Source organism: Zonotrichia leucophrys, chromosome 4 (assembly GCF_028769735.1).
Source record: "Zonotrichia leucophrys gambelii isolate GWCS_2022_RI chromosome 4, RI_Zleu_2.0, whole genome shotgun sequence".
NCBI lineage: Eukaryota > Metazoa > Chordata > Aves > Passeriformes > Passerellidae > Zonotrichia > Zonotrichia leucophrys.
In genome coordinates, this window is record NC_088173.1 from 4,912,139 (window position 1) to 4,932,527 (window position 20,389).

The window sequence follows — 20,389 nt, forward strand, 5'->3', positions numbered from 1 at the left end:
TGATAAAATTAAGAAATGTAGAACCCTTAGTGACAGCCTGGGTGTGAGCTATTAGATACTCCATAATTTTTGTTCCTCTGCCACTGAAGGGCATAATATTTCTGTAGGTACAAGCGACTCTGCACAGGAAATATATCACTAAACCTTGTTTTATTGTGAATGGATTCTGTGCTATTCCTGTGCTATTTTTGTCATTCCCAGTTAACCACCCTGTAGGTGGCCTCCATAGCCTTGCATCTCCCACACCTCCTTGCTCCCCTGTAAATGGCTTAAATAAAACCTACAGCCAGCACTACAGATTTCAAAAGAAAGGCTTTCATCTATTAGTCATTGACTGTGAATATAAATCTCCTTGCTTCTGCAAGGGGGTGTGTTAATGACATGACTGACTGACACGTGATACCTCTAACTTACTACATGCTTTGAAAAAAATTACGACATTAGCTTTGCTTTACATGATTCATCTACAGACTTCAATAAAAATGTGACTATAAATAATTACAAAGCCTGCCTTTTTTTTAGGCAACCTATAGTATACAGAGTGGAGAATGTTACAAGAGCACATCCAGTAAAGACAATACATCAACATAATAAAGCAGGATATTTCAGTAAAAATAGAATAAATAAAATAAAAATATTTTAAGCTGTATTTAACAGGTTAAGTTAGAATATGGCATCAGACATACAAGGCATAGTGAACATGGCTGCCGGCCTACAGAATCACTAGGTATTATAAAAAATGCATAGATAACTGAAGGGTTGCTATAACATCAACTAGAACAATTGCAGTTGCTCAAAAACGCACACACACACCTCATACATACTTTTTTTGGCCATGGTAAAAAGAGTGTCTGAATATATTGTGAAACAAAAGATAATAGGCTTTGCAATATTAGGCTCTGATTCTGCAAACACCTGGGTGTGTATTAAATCTTTTGGAGAATTAGGAGCTCTACTGAAGCAAAAAGGCCACGTATAGTCAAATCATCAAGCACACTACTTAAATATTTGCAAAATCAACAGCATTTTGTTAACAGACATAAACCTTTAAAACATACACGGGCGAGTGATGCACAGCTTTTCAAATACCCTTCTGTCTTCTCAGCCCTGCCTGCAGTTGCCTCCATTGCTAATGAAAGCTAACCAGATGTTATAGCCTTGACAACACAGATGTAGAACCTTTACTCTGCTGTTTGCCAAGTGTTGGTTTAGTTAAAGAGAGTCTGGATCTCTCTTGGGGAGAATCAGCATGGTGCAGATGCAATGAAAAAATTCCATTATACTGTTTAAAATTAACTCACTGCTGTACAACAGTTGCCAATCTCAAATCATGACATTGTCAGCAGGAACTTTAAAAAGATACTGTCAAAGTATTTAATTTAAAATAAAATAAAATAAAATGTGAATCACTAGCACAAGGATGAACAAGGAAACTTTTAACTTCACAATCCTACCTAAGGGTACCTGTTAGCCACCACAGTTTGAGAGCAGTCATCCCTGGAAATATTCAAGACCAGGTGGGATGGACAGCTTTGGTGAAAAGTGCCCTCTGATAGGGTTTGGAATGAGATGACCTTTGAGGTCTCTTCCAAACCAAACAGTTCTGTGATTCTGTGCTAGAAGTGAGTTTTACACTGCTCCTAGCAGGGTGGCTGGGATCAGGACTGGGAGCTACAGAAGCTCTATGCAAGCTGCCATCCCCATGCTTTGTGCTCTGGCTCCGTGCTCAGCTCAGCCACAGGCGGGTTTGTTTGCACGCCCTCCCCTCCAGCCCTCCCGGTGCACTCAGCACAAGCAGCTTCTCCAGCTGTGCAGGCAATAGAGGGGGTGCAAAGGAGGTGGCAAGAGCGTGAGCCTTGAGAGGGGAAAGCGCTGCTTCAGTGCCCGAGGTGCAGGATCGTGGTCATGAAGAGATCTGAGATCCTCAGAGGATCAGCTCTTCAGGGGGTATTGTAGAAAGCTAAATTTAATTACAATAGTTGCATAGCCAGCCTTCACCTGACACTAGCTCATACATCACACTGAGTTTGGTAATGATTTTCCTGCATTTTTCAGCACAGAAATTTCTTGAATCATCATTATTTTCCTGTTGTGTTTCTAAGTTACTTTGCCAGGTGTGGTCATTAATTTCTTCAAACAAGGAAATAAAAAAGAAAATAGTCTGTTTATAACAGTCTCTTGCATATTAAAATAAAAGAGCTATTGTAACAAAAACTTTGCCAATGCTCCTTTATCAAAGATTTGCAGACTTGTTACAGTTTGGAACCTAGCTATAAATGGAGGCAAAACATTTTTAACACTAGTTAAACATAATGTTCCAAAATCTGTACAAATCTGCGGGTTTAGACAGAAGATGACAAAGAGACTGAAGATGCATTTCAAAATCAGCCTGAGGTACAATTTTGAGGGCAATGCTGGGCTGATTTTGAGGGTCTGCAGGTGTGTAAAGCAAATCAATCAGATGAAGTCTTTGGAGCAAAAGCAGTGAAATCCAATTGTACTACCTGAAACACTACCCTGTTAAAAAACAACTCTCTTCTTATTTTGTTACAAGAGCATTGAAAGTAAAATAAATTTCAGGAAGTTTTTTAAATAACAAGAAATGTAATTGTTCTTCTGGCATGCTAAGTATTCAGCAACAAACTCCAAGGGAAAGGGGGAATTATGCAACCAGACACTGAACTGAACATTTCATCAAACACTTGTATAGAAAAGGTATGGAATAGTTTAGTCTCTATAACAGTTGTAAGAGAATAAAATCACTAACTACTTCTTCTTATTCCTGATTAGTTTGAGCCCTCCATGAAACAAATTATTTTTGATGAATTAATGATAGATTTAGGAGAATAAATTTAACAGCCAGCAATTGAATTTGTATGTTTAAAGCTTAAAAGCTTCACTGGATCACCCTGCAACTCAATTACTGAAAACACTTCTGTATTTTTCATCATTGGTTTGGTTTCAAACAAAATTCTTCTGTAAGACCATAATGTGTAACCAGAAGATGACATGACACTACGATTCAAAAACATGTCAGGGAGATGTTAAAGTAGTTGCTAGACCAATGCTGACAAACAATTTAAAACTAACAGGTGCAGTTCTGTAAAAAATAAAACTTGGTATTTAATCTACAGTAATTCAATGGTAGCTAATACTTGATACCTATTCCAGTGTTGAAAACAGAGCAAAGTGCTGAAGGATTTAAGATTGGTTTATGACAAATCCAGCTCAAGAAGGTGAAATTTTTGACTGAGGCATCATTCACTCCAAGGATTTTAGCACGAGTTCACTGGGAGGGACGTGGCCATATTCTCTTTTTTGTGTGAGTTTAGGTAAAGTTCATGTATTTACAATCAAACAGACCTTCCATTGCCCATGATGTAACTCACTGACAGCAAAAAAATTATTCATGCTTCTTTTCATATCAGGCGATGGTGGCAGGAAGGAGAGAACATGCGTGTGTAACATTGTTTCCATGGGGCGAACTCTCTGAAGAGGAAGCATCAGCAGCTGCAATGGAAGGGCAGACGTGGTCTGTTCATTGGCCCCAGTGTGGCCAGGCTCTCTTCAGTCTCTTGGTGGGAGAGCCTTCTCTCGGAAGCAGCTACGGCATCTCGGGCACCGGGCGTTTCTGTTTCAAAGTGTCAATGAGGGACAAGACTCCTCTTTTCACGTTGGTGGTGACTCTCCTGGTCACCGAGTCTGCGGGCGGCGGCGGCGGCCGGACTTTGTGTGAGGGAGGTCTGGCTACCAAGCACTTCTGATACCGCAGCTGCAACAGAGCAAAGCCACTCTGAAACCATTTCTGCAGCAAGGAACTTCCTGACCACTTCAAACACACTTCTGTATTTTCTCATTAGTCAAACATCTGCTACATCTGCTTTGGCTGTGGCAAAAAGCTCAGCTGAAGTTAATCGGAAATTGGTCTGTCAATGTTTGGGCAGAAACTGTCCATTAGCACACAACAAATATTGGTGTAAATCATATAAATACCCATTTTAAAACTGAAAAGTAAGTTTCCTGGGTTCAGTTACTCTTGAAAAAGGATTATTTTCTGGATTTCATAACATGAATCCAAGCAAAATGTTTTTTTGGCATTACATAATTTGGGTAGTGAAAGAAAAGATTTGTAATTTACATAGATGCTGCAGAGGTTGGGAGGGAAAATAATTAAAGGGGCACTGTTCACTAAGCTGGTGCTTAAACATTAAGATGTTTGGATTTTAATTGATTAAATATTTAATTTATTAAATCATAATATGAATTCCTATTTCTATCTTTCTTTTCTCTGTCTTGAAATGAATATAATTACAAATTTGAAAAAATGCTAATTTATGGAGGCAGTGAAAATCTAAAGTGCTATTAGATGCCTTTGAAGAAGGTTACTTACCATACAAGCAGCCTGAACAGCTTCTGATACATTGCCTGCATTAGGTTCACACCAAAACACGTGGCACTCAAAGTGCTGGTTTCCCGTGTCCATGATGAAGGCGAAGGTGTGGATGTCCTTGCCCACCCCCATGAAGGACAGGAACCGCACACGGCACTCCACCATCACCTCCTCTTCATTCTGCTCAGGAACCAAAGGGTTCAGCGTTACTGCTGCATGCTCTGCGGAACTTGCAGTTTTCATTAAATGGGAGGATATCCTGATACATTATTGTAATTCCTTCTTATCTGTATGACCCAAGCATGCTCAGGCCTGGGCTGGATCTCTCCCTCTAGGCTGCCACTGAGGCTTTGAGCATTACCACAAAATTCTAAAATGTTGCACACTTTGGAAGCTGCTTGTTTTGTGAAGAAACCAACAACATGGGTACATGGGTATAATGACTCCAAAATATGCTCCCCTATCACTGGTGTGTTATAGAGATGTTGGTTTAGTACCTCATCAAAAGACATATATAAAATACAGCATTCGTAAGTCTCACTGTATTAAACTCTATGGAAAATGCTCTACATTTTCTTCTGTAACACAGATTTTTATATTACTCTTGGCATCCATACCAAGAGTAAGGCAAATGCAGTTTGGAATTTAGGACTGCTACTACTTTGGGCTTAACCTACAACATTTTAGGCTCAAAATTCCTAGAAAGGAAAACACTGAATTTAATTATCTAATGAATATTTATGGTAATTTATTTCTGAGAACATGCTTGGAATGATAAATAAAGCTGGAGCTGATATAAGCATTAATAGCCTCTGCAGATTCTGGAAAGAAAAAAAATGCAAAATAAACAAATGAATTTTAGTTTAAATTAACCCTACTAGCATTTCTGTGTTCCTGGATTTCAACACTCATATAATTTTAATTGTGTTTTAAAGAACAGAGTCTGCCTTACTCTTTCATTGATGACTGTGACAGTAGCATCAGCAACGTTCATGGTAACTGGCAACCAGTCATCTTTGCTAGAGGAAGCCATTAGACTTTCAATGGCACTGTTCAGAGTATCCATTCCTAAAAAAGAATAAAATGCAACACTGAAAAATAATATATACATAAAAAACAACAGATTTTTTTATCTTTACACAGCAGTATAGAAAACAGATTGTTTTGGATTCCTTATTAAAATTAATTTGATAATGGAAGAAGGTATTATGAAGTTGTATTTCTCCACCTGGAAGAGCAAAGCAGGTGCCTCTGGCTTAAAAAAAACCAGGATAGCATCTTGTTTAGCTTTTGTACTGTTTCAGTTCTTTAGGGCCCTTGTCATTAGCAGCAGAGCTCATATTCAGAGAAAGCTGTAGAAAGAAACTCTGCCTTCTTGGCAGCTCCCAGAATACCCTGTTTGCAAAACACATGTTCATGTGATGCCCTGAATATTGGATGTCTTCATGCCTGATTCATGTGACTGAAACAGAAGAGGTGCCACCCTCCAGAAGTCATGCACTGGCAGTTGATGAGCCATTAGAGTTTAAGCAAGGAACTTTGGAATTCACTGAAGTGTTACATACCCACAGGTTTTGCTACAGGTAGCATGCCCAGGTACTGGACGTGAAACTTCTGTACCAGTTCTGTCTTTGGTGTTGGGAAATCTACTGCATGGGAACAAAAGTCAATTTCTATTAATCGGCATTCACAGCAGAAAAAAAAAGCACTTTTATTTCATCAATAACATAAAACTGTTTACCCATTAATTGTACTCTGAAGGTATTGCATTGATTTAAAGAAATTTTTATTCCTTCTAACAAGAACAAGCCTCAATAATTTCTAAAGGAATTTTTGGTCTGTGCTAAGCATAGAATCACATTATAATGCTGGCATATTAAACCACAGAAAATATGGGTCTCTGAGATGTGTAGACCTAAGTTTCACTACAACACCTATGTAAAATCTGCTTTAATACCATCCTTGCTAATATGCTAAACACAGTCTCCAAGTAATCAATACTACTGCCTGAACAGAACACATTACACAGACTATTGCACAAGCTGATGTATGGATTAGGAGCAAGATATTCAGTACAAACTGGTGGATCCAGAGGCATATAATTTTCTGAAAAGCTAATGCAAAGTATATTTGTTCTCCTGGAATAGTTTCAAAACAGCAGCTACTAAGATGTGACAACAGCACACAAAGGCAACTTCCTTCTACCATGCAGTAAAGTGTGCAAAAGCTGGATGACATCCCAGCACTTGCACCCTTGCCTCAGAAGCTGCTAAAATAGATGCTGAAACCTAGGAGGAGTACTCCTATGGCACTTCTGAATCCAAGTGAGTAACTGGAGTATATTCTGGTTTTAAGGAAGATTTGGCCAACTGGTGCAGTCTCAAGTCAGGAGGTATTGATTTGGAAAAGACAATATCCTGAGTAGCCACAAATAAGTATGACTGTGTTTGAAATACTTGCATTTCAAAATAAAAGAGGAAATGCACCAGTTGACATAACTGAGCAGGAGTCCATAACTGTCGCCATAACCAAGAAAAATACTTAAAGTAATACAGGAACAGATTACAATCAGTCAGATACATTAATTATAGATTAATGATATAATAGATTATATTACAGATACATCAGGAATACACTCCTGACTTCTCTACCCAACATGCTCCATTTTTGTCAAAATCTGCATCAGAAACAAAACTTATCTAAAACAGGACCATCCTGAGGGGGATACTAGCTGTCACACACAGTACCTTGCAGAGGAACATCAAGGGTGACATTTGTCCTGTCTTGCAACGAGCTGCAAGCCATAGCTTTAGCATTTTTCCGTTCAGCCATAATCTGAAGAAGACAGTGATAATACAGCATTAAAAAAAAATATATATATAGTACAGCAGCAACTACAATCTACTCATTTTATAACCCTATTTCTAAAATCTGAAATAAGTCAGAGAGTACATGACTAAGAGGGTTATTCTTTTTAAATAACAGTTTTAACAGTTAATAATTTTAACAGTTAGCAACTGATTTCCTCTGTCCTGCAGGATAATACCATTGATTAACACCATTCAGACAAGGTCTGATTTATTTATGGAGTTTAACATCATTGTTTATTACTAATTGAACCTCTGTGTTCTTTTTCCATTTTGAACCTGCAGCTTCTTTATTATTCAGGAAAGCCTTTGGCCTCTACACACACTTGTCAAATCAAAGGCACATATCATCCTCCTCAAATGTAAATGCCCACTCTCCCATAATTCCCATCCATTTGCATCCTTTCCCTTACAAATTTTCTACACTGTTTCTCGTTGCCAGTTACATAAACTAAACTAGCACTACACACAACTGCTTATTACATGTATAAGGCTCAGGGACCTCTGAACAGACAAATGCAGCTGATTTTAAATCCACTTGCCTTTGAGCAGATTTCGTGTAAACTTGTAGCAATGGCTTTTGCAGGTGTGTCACATCGAAACACATGACATTTCAGAATTCTGGTGTCCTTGTCTCTTGCCACGTAAGCAAAGTCTCTGTGTAAACAAGATAAATGGACACAAAACATTAAAATCAATTGTATTTCCAAAACTGCAAATCCTACTTCAGCTTAACAGGTGTATATCTCAGCTCTTAAGGTACAAAATACATACCTTCCACAAAGCAGGTCTACAAACGTAGTAAACTGCTTAACCATGAAACACATATCTAATCTATATAATTCAAAAGCTTAATGTATATAATTCAACAGTTCATTACGGTTTCCTAACCATGCAACTTACTCAAGTTACAACCTGTAATTCCAAATGCAATTGTAAATAAACAGCAAAATTTACTCAAATATATTACTGAAGATGAAGTAGAGAGAGAATTACATATTAAGACAGAAACCATATGCAGCTCTTAACTGCTAGAAAACCCCAAGAAATAGCATACAACACTGTAGTCAGAGAAAAATCATATTTCAAAGTGTATAAAGTGCTTAAAATATGCAGATAGTAATTAGAGATCTGGTTGCATAAGGGAGATGTGAACCTGCTGAGCTTTGCTCACACTAATTGCCCTAAATTTCTGACCTTATTTTTTCAAAAGTTAAATAAAGCTGCCCTACAAAAGGGATTTTTGCACTGTATTAGCTAGTCACCACAGCACATACAGCATGGATGAAGGAAGTGCCATTACAAGGTTTATTTGTTCTCAGGCTGCTTAGGAGTTGGAGCTCTTCTGAGACAGTCCAAGTGACACAGCTGAGCCAGGAAGAAGCCTGGCTGTGCCCAGCTGCCCTCCTTGCTATACCAGACTCCCTCTTTGCTGGTCTTGCACCTCTGCTTTTTCATGTCCTCCCAGCAACCACAGCTCATTCCTGCTTTGTGTCCCTCTTGCTACCTTCAGATTTCTCTGGGACTTTGCTCCAGCCTCTTATGCTGAAATTCCTTTTCAGTGTCTTTCTGTTTTACATATAAAAAATTACCAGCAAAGCTCTCAGTGGTGAAGAGATAGGAGGGATATTCCTAACCCACAGGCCTAGTATAAACTAAAGTATTTCTGTATATAAAAGTCTGTAAATATTCTGAGCAGGGTTTAATGTACCATGGATGGCCAATTTTAAAATTCATTTAAAATGCTCCAGGAATTGAAGAATTTTACACTAAAGCTATCCAGGGAGAATCAGTGACTGTGGCAAATGGATTTCTGGCCTTCCTGCTCTGTACAAGACACAGACCCTGTCCTGCAGTTAAGTACTGTGCCCGTACCTAACTGAATGGCACATTTTGCTCTTCATGAGCCCTTGCAATATAAAGGCTGCTCAGCAACAGGTACAGGTGGTTGCTCCATCTAAGTGCTTTGCAACCTGAAGCCTGATGAATAATATTTAAAAAACCCCCAAGCTACACAAACCTGTCGGAGCATGAGATCTGAAAGCAATTGCACATGACAGCACCAAGCAGAAACACAGTGGAGCTGGGGGCCCCTCTGCATCCCCCTGCATGCCAGCCTGCAGTGGTGGCACACATCAGGGAGTGGGGCAGCACCTTCCCCTGAGCCCTTCCTGCACGGAGAATGGGCTGCCCTGCCTGTCTCTGGCTGCAGCACTGCCCTGGAGAGGAATGTGAGACACAGGAATCCTTCGGGACAGCTACACCCAGCTGATGGTGACCTGCAGGACAAATCACACGGCAGTAATCCAGGAAGGTGCTGTCTGTTACAGAAGATGCCCCCAAGGCTTCCTCCCCAAGTCTCTTGGCCACAAGAGCTTTTTGCATGTTGTTCCCTTTTTGTGTACTGCAAGATGCTGAGTTTCAGCTGGAATCTTGCTCCTGGAAAGAGACCGGTGCTTTTGGCTCATCTGGACATGTGCCAAGCCTTGCTTTGGAATGGTTTCCTCCTCACTTAACTCATCAAAAGCAGGCTGGAGACTCCTAGCTGGACTCCAAGAGAAGAGGGTGTGGATCACCTGCAGCCTATGAAAAACTTGCAGTTAACGGGAAAAACATGAAACAATGTGCCATATCAAAACCACCTGGGATTGGTGGTTGGCGCTGGGAAGGAGCTGCCAGGACCACCTGGCCCAAACCTCAGCACTGCATGCAAGGCTTGGGTCCTGCCCCTCCAGCCTCTGTAAATATTTCTGCTTGTGATGGTATGCAGTCATAAACAAGGCTGTGTAACACAATTACAAAAATAAATGAAACACCAGCCAGTAGAGCAGTTTCAAGCAAGAGAGCCAAAAAAACCCTGGTGGTGGTGTTGCAGCCTCACACACCAGTGTTTCACCTGAAGTGCCTGAACAGCTTGAACAAAGTAATCCAGCTAATCACACTCATGGATTGTGAATATTCATAAAGCTTCAGATAATCAGGGCCTGCATCTACTGAGACAAAGTATGAAATGTGAGTTCTTCTAAACCTGTGGTACCACATCACACTCAGCCCTGCCAGCACCATCAGTTTCCCAATCATCAATCAGAATTAGCACACAAACCATCCTTCCCCCTTCTGGCAGTGCACAGACAGTACCACTGATGCCATGAATCCATGGAAGTCACCCAGATGCTTGCATGGGTGGCCCTGCATGGCAGCCCAGCAGCCAAGACCTGGGGATGGGCACTGGCTGGTGGCAGCTGGCTCCTCCACTGCCAGCAGGAGCCTTCAGGCATTTCTAGGCACCCAGAGAGCAGAGCTCCATGGTTGGTCTTGGAGAAGAAAGGCACGGCTTTCTGAGGATTTCAGAGTATCTGCTTCCTACAGCAACAATAAAACTTAGGAAAAGTTTTGTGTTTCCCTACATAGGACCACAATGGAACAGCTTGTTTTTTGTCCAGAGCGCTGAATCCCAAGTAAGGCAGAAGACCAGTCTCTGATACTTCCTCCACTTCAGATCCCTTCTGGGCTGCTTCATCTATAAACCTTCATTTGACTGCAGCTCACTTGAAGCTGATTAACATTTAAGTGAGATTTATGTGCAACAGGCCCCTGGGATAATGAAGACGTGCTGAGCAACGTGTTTGCAATAGAAATTTATGGAAAAGGGCAAATGCCTCCTCTTACCACTCCCCTATCTTTACATTCTGCTAGGAAAACAAGCAAAAAAAGAAATGAAAAAGCCATTACAAAGCCCACAGCTGGTCAGAGAGCCAGCACAGGGTTAACATCACATCTCATCCAGCTGGATGAGTCTCTGTCTCAATAGGGGGGGTGTGCACATGAAATCAGTGGGATGAGCAGCAAGGTGTTTAGTGGGAGAATGATGTTGCAAACAAAGCTGTATACTCCTAAAATTTCATAACAGAAGTGCAACACTTCAATTGATACAGGATTATAGAGAAGTGCTGCATAGAGGGTAATTTTAAATTTAAAAAAATCATTTGCACACTACATCGTCCACTAATAACGTTCCAGTTATAGGAACTGGATATAAATCAGTAATCTGGACAAAAGCTAGAAAAAGAAAAAAATAGATAAGAATTACTTTGTGCAAGACTAGGTAAGACTGGTTCTGCTAAACAGTTAAAAATTTGTAGTAATTTATTTTGAAAGAATACAGAACTAGAGAAAGACATTTTAAAAAGCAATTTTGAGAGTTGAAAAGACAATGTAAGGTGCTAAGTAGAAGAGAATTAAATCTCTATTTGCTCTTTTACTCTCTTTAATTGGCAAATGCCTACAGTCATTGACTAAACCTTAGATAATCATACCTATTTAACACCTGGCTAAGCATCACTTAGCTGCTCAACCTTGGATGAATATAATCACATTAAAAGCAATTTATGCTAATGCTGTCCTGTTTGAGTAGCAGTTATAACCATTTGCCACTATTAGGGTAAAGTCCTAGGAGGCATCCCAATTAAGAACAGCCTAGAAGAGTAGCACATCCTCCATTACCTTCTCACATTAAACTTATTTCTTCAAAAGACTGTAGAAGAATGTAGAATTGCATGAATCCTTTTGGTTAAAAACCCCTAACATTCTAGCCTTAAAGTATGCAACAAAATTCTTTACTCTTCTCAATAAAATTAAATTGCTGCTATTTAAAACACCTACATTAAAATGACACACATGCAGGAAAATGTACATTTCCTTCCAGATTTATGTATTACAAATTGTAACAAGAATCCTTGAACCACAAAATTATATTCTCTGGATTTGTCTTAAAATTGACTGAAATTCATCCAGAATAGCCTAGAGGAGGTGATTTCTCTGAACTGGTGTACAGATTCTGTGACTGCAGGGTCAGGGAACAGATACCCCAGGCTGTGGGGAAATCATCTCCTGAGCTTGTGACTTCCAGGCTTCCCTTTGCTTTCCTGCAAACAGCTCACCAGAGACTGAGGAGAGCACGGAACACAAAGGGAGAGCAGCCACCTCTGCTGCAGAGCAGGGTCAGAGGCACCTGGCAGGGGGCTGCCATCCCTGCCAAGGCTTGAATGTCTGTGGGAGCAGAGGAGGGGAAAAGCAGGAGAAGGGAGAGGAGGCAGGTGACAAAAGCAGGCAAATGTAATGCCATCAGGACCATCCTCAGGTGGGTTTTTCCATGACACACAAATATTCTAGTATCATGAATGGCAGAGCAGATGAAGTGCAAGAAACCCTGCAGTAATATCTGTTAGAAATTACAAATCCTCTGCATTAACATTTCAAGGTTTTTATCCAGGCTTCTTGTTCACATAGGAGAAAGGAGAGAATGGCTTATGGCTGAAATAATGTTTGTGACTCTGTTCAGTTCACTTGTCTTTTTATTATGGTCCCACCAAGGAACTTGCAAAGTTAGGGAGAAAAAATCCAAAGGTAAGAAAATGATAATTAGATGAAACAAGCAGCATTCACAAACACTGCAAAATGTGTTTGTAAAAGATTTACTGAGGACCTTGCAACTACCAGATACCAGACAAATACAGAGTGAAACCACTTCTACCTGTTCCAAATGAAACTCATAGCCCCTTCTCCAGGTGAATATACACCCAACGCTCTGGAATCAGAATCTGGAGGAGGAAGAAAAATAACTACTCCCAAGAGTCTTCTCCTTCCCATTTCTGTTATACAGTAGCCACATGTATCCTTCTCCCCTCAGTGATGAGAGCTGGAAGTGATGTGGGAGAGAAAGAATTTTCCCTGTGTTTTTTTTTTTGCTGGAAACCCTAAACACACATTAAAACCTTTCCTTTTTCTTCACTCCAAGTGCTCCACCTCACAGAGCTCCTCCACCTCTTTAGCTACTCTCCAGCTACAGCACACTTGGCCACCATGACATTACCCTGGTGATGAATTTTGGATCCAAGCAGTTAAAACGCCCTCCCCAAGAAGAGGGAGGGAGACTTTTTGGATGCTTTTCTTATTTTAGTTTTTACACAATTTGAAAATTGATTTCCTTGCAGCAAAACATCAGTTCTGCATTTAAATAAATTCTCCTCAAATGGTCTGGCATTCACAGAGTGTAGCTTGTTTTTCTAATTCAAGCATAAAGTTTGTAGGGCAAATTATCCCCTGCAGAAAGGCTGTTTGCTTCATTCCTTGATAATGTCACTTGCTAACTCTGAAGGAGGAGCTACGGCTACTTTGTGTGATTCTCAGAGGCTTTAATCTGGCAGCTCTAAAACTCACAGCTGCCGGGTTTTCTTTGATGTCTTATCATCACCACAGTTCTGTGTGCTTCCAAAATTTGTTCAAACTCTCTCAGAGCTGATAGGTCTGATACCCAGCTCAGCCCCCCAGAGCCCAGCGCTTCCAAGCCTGAAGCATTTGCACGACTTTCACTCCGATTTTCTTCCTGCAGCCTGATCTTAGGCAGCTGCAAAAGCTGCTCCCAGAGGGGCTTTCAGGGTCTCAGTGCTGCCTGCCACCTCCTCCTGTGCCCAGGGGACAGGAGCCCTGGCAGCCTCACCAGCATGCAAGGTGGCTCTGAGATGTTACAAAGCATTTCCCTCTCTACACCAAGGGTTTATTCTATTCCTGCAAAGGGCCACAGGTTTGCATCAGCTGGAGTCATGGCCAAGTGCAGTTCTCCAGATCCATGAGCTCTGTTAGCACAGAGACAACAGTACAGATTGTACAGCTTAAATGTATGTCCCATGTCGGTCCTCCTTCCCAGCCTCACCTCGCAATCTCATGGCCAAAGCACCACCATCATGGCAAGGAGGACAGTCTGTCCCATGTGCCATGGTCACCACCAAGGGAGTGCCCTGGGAACAGAGGCTGCAGGACTGGCAGCCCAAGGAGGCTCAGACAACAGTATGTCACATCCAGCTGGGGCCTGGCTCAGACAGGGCTCACTGCTGCTCACCCACTGCTACACAGGCATGGCAGACTCAAAAGTCAATCAGTAGCTCAGACCTCTGCTTGTTTTATGGATGGATTGAACAAAGACAGAACTTCTGGGACAGAGAGTATGAAAAATCACTGGCCACTGACTTGGCCAACACAGATTTTTCAGCGTGTAATGTTGGTATTTTCCTTAACTACTTCACAATAATTTTAAAATGTGCATGGGCAGGGGGCTGCCTTCCTACCCTCTGCAGCAGTTTTCAAAGAAAAGGCACACAAATGAGGTAGTTTGTCAAGACCATTATAGCTGCTGCTTTTCCCTGGAAGCATTGTAAAGTGGTGCTTTAACTCCTCAGGATGGCCAGTGTGATGAATCCTGAATTCCCTTTAAGTAAATGAATGTGTTATTATGCCTGTGAACCTCTGAACAGCCTCTTTGCAGCAGATCCTGTAAATATGACTTTGACAAATTAGTATTTAGATATTTTTGACAATGCTTCTGTCTTCCAGATCTAATTGGAAGACACGGGCTTTTGTTTAAAAGGAATATTTAAAGATTTACTAAGGAAATACATCAAGTTGAGATGCTCAAAGCTCCATAACAGATTTAACTGAAGACAGAAGACTACAGCAGAATAGTTAATTTCTCCAGTGTGATTTGTTTTATAAGCAAGGCTTCCTAGCTCTCCTTTGTTCTTTATTATTCAGACAGAGAACACAGCAGTTGTGCACAGACACTACACACCAATCTGCTTGAAGCACACTTTTGCCAGTGCTAGGCTGGAAGCATCATTGCTCTCCACATGCATGAAACCTACATTAGACTGCAAAGCCATAATCAAGAAAGTTCAAATATTTCCCTAGGCCAACACTGCCTGAAGAATTGATTAAAAAAAGAGTCAGGCCTGGAAACCATTCTCATTATATTCCACAAGGCAAACACGAGGAATGGTGTGAATCTCTAAAGCACATTCCTTCCACCCAGTCCCACTTTCAAGATTTTGCAATTTAGAAGAGCAAACAAACCCCAGATCTCATCTGAGGGATGCAATTCTGTTGCTGAGAGCCTTTGGAGTGGCTACAGCCCTTGTGCTGCAAAGCACCTGACTACAATGCCTCAGTGTCTGTGCTGCCATGAAACAGGAAGCATTGTGGAGAATTCCAAACAATCCTTTGTACATCCAAACAAATCAAACCGACTGGGGACAACTTTTCATCAAACTTAAAATACAGGCAGGCAACCCAGACAGACTGGAAACAAATACCAAAATATTAAATAAACATTTACTTTTTAAAAACTTGCTAAACTTAGCTCTAAATCCCCTGCTCTCAGGATCATGTTTTTTTCAATTTTTAAAATAAAAGTTGAGATTTTAACACTGTCTTGTATTTCAGATTCCAGAAAACATCATCATCTGAATTTAATCCCAAGACTAGAAGCAAATACTAAGACCCACTGCACTGCATGATTTTAAATTTTCCTATTATTTTAGAGGGCCTGACGAAAAAAAACCCCAAAACAACCAACAGCCAGTATCAATTGGACAATTCTGTTAACAGCAAATTGAAAAGGTGACAGATATGAATTTACTCACTTAACTTGAGCTTCTGTTCACTGATACAAACAAACCAATACAACATTTTTCAGTGCATGCCAGAAGGATAAACACAAAAATGGAAAAATGAAAATAATTTACCTCTCTCTGAATCCAGGGAAGCATGAAGAAACAGAAAGAGCAAGTTAGAAAGCACTCAAGCAGACAGAGCTCCAGCATATGATAAGAGAGGGTAGCTGAAAAGTGCTGTACGTGTAACATACACTGTTTGTTTGTAGCACAGCATTTCTAAGCATACGGCCACTGTTTCCTCTCCACACCTTTTTTCATTGAATCTTGTTGCTCTGAACTTTGTATTGTAAACATGCAATGAAGCCAAGAGGCATCAGCTGAATTCAGCGAGGCAGTGCAGACATATCAACAGTGGGAGGTAATAAAGCTTAAAATACCATACAGAACTCTGGGAAGTAGTATGCAGAAAGTATAAATAGACACAGAAAGTGCATGAACCTTCCTTCATCCAAAATAACACCTTCTACAGCAGACACTGACAAAAGAAACAAGAATAATTCTTCAGGTTGTGCAAAACCTTACACTGTTTAAACTCAAAGAGTAGAAAGCAGGTTGTGCAAACTTTACATGGTTTAAACTCAAAGAGAAGAAAGATTGCTATCAGTTTTTTAAATGCCTCTTTCAAATGCTCATGTCCCAAGGTCACCTAGGGTGCTCTGAAAGTTGCACCCTGAAGAAGTGACAGCCTGGGGAACAACCTTCCACGAGCACTGAACTGAAGCCAGGATGTATAAAATCACCACACACCTTCATTTCCAGAACACTTCAGCAACCACTGACCTTGGTGTGCCTTAACCAACATCCCTTTGAGAAGGCAGACAGGAGAGGCACAAGCTTCCCTGGCTGGAGGCTGCCCTTCTGTCCCCTCCCTGTCCCCAGAGCTGCTCTGCCTGCCTCCTGAAGGGCTGGAGGAGGCTCCCCGCAGGTGCTGGCACCTCCCACAGCCTGCAGCCCTCCAGGTGATGGCAGCCACCAGGAACCCTGCCAGGGACACGGGTGTGCTTCTGGAGCCTGTCCTGTGAGGAAGGCACAGCTCCCTGGGATGTCACACAAAGGGCTGGCTGGGCTGGGGAAGGACATGGGCTGCTGCCTGATTCTGTGCACCTCTCCCTAAACACTGGACATCCCTGTGTGCAAGGCACAGTGTCTCTGCAGGGACAATGGCCATTCTCAGGAGAGCTACCTAGTCCTGCTCTCCCACTCCTGACTCCTGCAGGCACCTCACAACTTCCCTTTTCTAAGAAGGGCTTATCTCTAGTGAGCATCACAGCACGGTTCATGCACTGTGTGCAAAAATGTGGGACCCTACATCATTCCAGCTTGTAACTGACTCTTGGGGAAAAAAAGAAAAAAAAAAAAAAGAAGTGGAGTAGAAAAATCATCACGTAACAAGTAATAAGGCTAGCATTAAAGTCAGATCACACTGAAGGGAAGGGATCCAATTCCCATTAGACATCTCGTGTCAACAAGCTTGCAGCAATTGATCTGTTGCTTAGAAATGGCTTGGTTAATAGATCTGGAATGAACAGAAGTTTTCTAAGGCAGGTTTTAGCTAAACATGCATATGGTTCCCTAATTCATCTGTCCAAAACGGATGTGTATGCATGCAGCTAGAGATTTAATTTTTTCTCATGTTGAGAAGAAACCTCTCCTGTTGCACTTTGTACCCCCTGTCCCTTGCAATAATCTCCATGTGGCTCCTTGTGACCAACAGGAATTCACTGCAACAACCTCTCCATGCACATGTCAGAGCTCCATCACAGTAGGTTTCACTTGACAGTGTGCTAGACTATTTCATTTAGACTACCCTTCCCATAAATGGCTGGATCAGGTGGTCTTTTCACATTCCTTCCAATCTGGGTTGTTCTATGAAAGCAGCCAAGTTGGAAAAATTATCTATATTACAAATGTAATGGACTTTCCTAGAAATTTTATAACAGAAGCATGAAACTTAGCTTTATTGTAAAGAAGAAACACATGGTGCCCTGCTCCACTCCTGTCATGCACTGACCTGGGAGTTTCCCCTTTTCAATATCCAGTGGAGACCAGTGTCGATCTCCCCTGCCAATACTCCCCTCACTCCTTTGCTTCAGCTCCATGGGCTTTCTGCTGGGCTTTGCAGAATCAGCAAGCACTTCAACTATTGCTAACATTTTATAAAACAAAGGGTTAAAATCTCAACGTTGCAAATATTGGAAGTCTTTCAAACCTAAACACCATTAATACCATATGTCAGTGCCAATATGAAAATCAGAATTGAAAAAGCAGTATCACTCTCACTTTCTGTGAAAACACAGTGTTTCTAGGTAGTATGAGAAGTAAACATTTATGATTTTCTTTGTCCATTAATCACTGACTTTATATGAAGTAGACAAACAGAGATTTCCATCTCTCAGAAAAAGCATTATACTGGAGAAACTGTCCTGTAACTTAGACACAACATACTGAAGGGAGGACAGGAAAAGGAATGCCTTAGAGACACAAAACATGACCTGCTGGAGCAAACTCTGAAAGGGAGATCTGTTAATTCCCCAATTGTTATGCAAGATACAACCGGACAGAACAATCACCGCTGCAGCTGCCAGCCCAGAGAAATGAGCACTGAAGGAAATTCAGGAAGGTGAGAGAAAAACAAGCAGCTGAGCTGCTGGACTTCCTCAGGCATGGAGAAATGAGTGGGGCTCTGGCTGCCGTGGCATGCATATGAATCAGGGGACGCTACCTCCTGCTTCTAACCAGTTAATTACTGCTTTGCAATTAAGCCAACAACTTCTCATAGAGTGCCTTGTAATTCATTAATCATTTTCATATAAAAGACTATTTGCCTGTGTTCTCTTTACATTCTAGTAGCTCAAATCTGGTTGAATAATTTACCTTTAAACTTAAATAAACAAATTTTTAAAAAACCACCCCAAGGCTAAAAAGTAGATACAGAAAGTTTCAGTTCAAGGGGCAGATTTTGTTGATTGCTCCAAGTGCCAGAAATGCAGCAAGAGCAGCTGCACAAATGCTTCTGTTTGGTGCCCTACATATCCCTTTCCAAGCTGACTGAGGTAAAACGGGTCAAGCCAGAGCCTGCCAATAACCTGGGAAGACAATCCCCAGAAAATTGTGTCAGGGCTGCTACACAGGATTTGAGATTCATTTCTGAGGGGAAAAGGCCAAGACCAAGAAAAACAGCCCACGACCTTCCAGCCTGCAGAGGTGTGAGAAAGGAGCAAACCCTGACAGGACGCTGCCTTCCAGGGAAGGTGCTAACAGTGCCTTCCTCCCCATCACTTCTGCCAGGCTCATTTATTCCAGGCTGTTTTCTGATTAGTGCCTTTAGGGACAGAGCGTTGCAGGAAGGGCACCTGCTTCCCTGGTCCCTGCTTTCCTCCGGAGTCCCCAAAGAGTGCTGTAACTGATGGGGCACTGCTTGAGTACAAGACCATTCCTTGTTTCAGTGCCAGGATTTGTACATCAGTGACTGATGCAAATCCTGGGGGCTGACACTGATGTGCAATGCCCACCCCATAAGCAGAGGGATGATGGAGATTTCACTGAGAGGTGAATGAAGACCCTTTGACATGGTGCTCATGAGGTGCTCACCTGCACTTCTGCTTGCAAGTCTGGGCTCAGCAATCCATGGAGAGTGACAAACTGGAGTGAGCCCAACTGTGGGCAACCAAGGCTGTAGGAGCCATGCTTGTTTAGCTTGGAGATGAGGTGGGCTTGTTTAGCCTGGGGACACAGAAATGGGACAGGATCTAATTCATGTGTCCCACTTGCTCATGGGAGGGTTTAAAAAATAGAGCAAACCCAAGTCTCTTTGCCAAGTGAGTGGGTAAACCCAGAGAAATATACTGTAAGAGGCTGTGCACTCTGCTCTTGGAGCCTTATAAATATCAACCTGAAGTGGCTCTGAGGTAATCCTGAACCCTGCCCAGGTGTGGGCAGGAGGCTGCTCTGGCTGACCTGTTACAGGTCCATTCCAGGGAAACTTTTTTCCCCAGCTCTGTAACAGAAGCACCTCCAAGCACAGATGTGAGATGTCTGTGCTGATGGACATGGTGATGCTGTGTTATGCAGATGATCAACCTATGGGAATGTCTCAAGAGGGAAGAAGGAAGTTGGCAGGGATGAAATAACATGCCCAAGAGCCTCAGCAGCAGGTGCCCCACGCATCCAACCCTGTGGCAGGGACAGCAGGAGCTGTGCTGGGCTCCAAATACTCCACAGTTCCTACTGTTGTGTCTTCTGCTTCAGCAAGGGCCACTGTAAGACTACAATGGGATGGAGAGCAGATCACACCAAAACATCTGACAAGTTTTGGTTTTGTCACCTCCAGAAAGGTATTTAAGTATCAAGGTGATGTTCTCATGCTTGGATGATGTTTTAGTGTGGCACTGCACTGCATATAAGCCTGGGAAAAAGGAGTTTAATGCCCTGTACCTGGCAGAGGTCTGCAGCCCAAGCATTTTGTGACTGATGCATTCAGCTAACTTTGTGAAGACAGGTTAACACTTCACACCTCTTCATTCCTGTTGCTTGCCCTGGAGTCTGGCATACTGCAACTTCCTCAGTTGTCTTTTTTAAGCAGATCAGAAAAAAAAAAAAAAGGCTGCCATGTGTTAACTATACCA

At 41.7% G+C, this 20,389-nt stretch overlaps 1 protein-coding gene across 14 annotated transcripts in view; it reads right to left on the reverse strand.

Annotated features, from left to right (window-relative positions):
* Positions 1 to 133: 133 nt before the first annotated feature.
* The window catches only part of APBB2 (amyloid beta precursor protein binding family B member 2), a 166,029-nt gene continuing 145,773 nt past the window's right edge, over positions 134 to 20,389 (reverse strand). For 13 of the 14 annotated variants that reach the window (XM_064710303.1, XM_064710312.1, XM_064710308.1 and 10 more), the window contains 6 exons: positions 7,800 to 7,914; positions 7,138 to 7,225; positions 5,956 to 6,039; positions 5,343 to 5,458; positions 4,391 to 4,570; positions 134 to 3,772 (listed from right to left, as the gene is read on the reverse strand). In XM_064710303.1, coding sequence (XP_064566373.1) covers positions 3,605 to 3,772; positions 4,391 to 4,570; positions 5,343 to 5,458; positions 5,956 to 6,039; positions 7,138 to 7,225; positions 7,800 to 7,914 — 751 coding nt within the window. In that variant the 3' untranslated portion in view covers positions 134 to 3,604. Of the gene's footprint in view, positions 3,773 to 4,390; positions 4,571 to 5,342; positions 5,459 to 5,955; positions 6,040 to 7,137; positions 7,226 to 7,799; positions 7,915 to 15,833; positions 15,918 to 20,389 lie in introns of those variants that run through there. The other variant, XM_064710314.1, reaches the window with a different exon arrangement.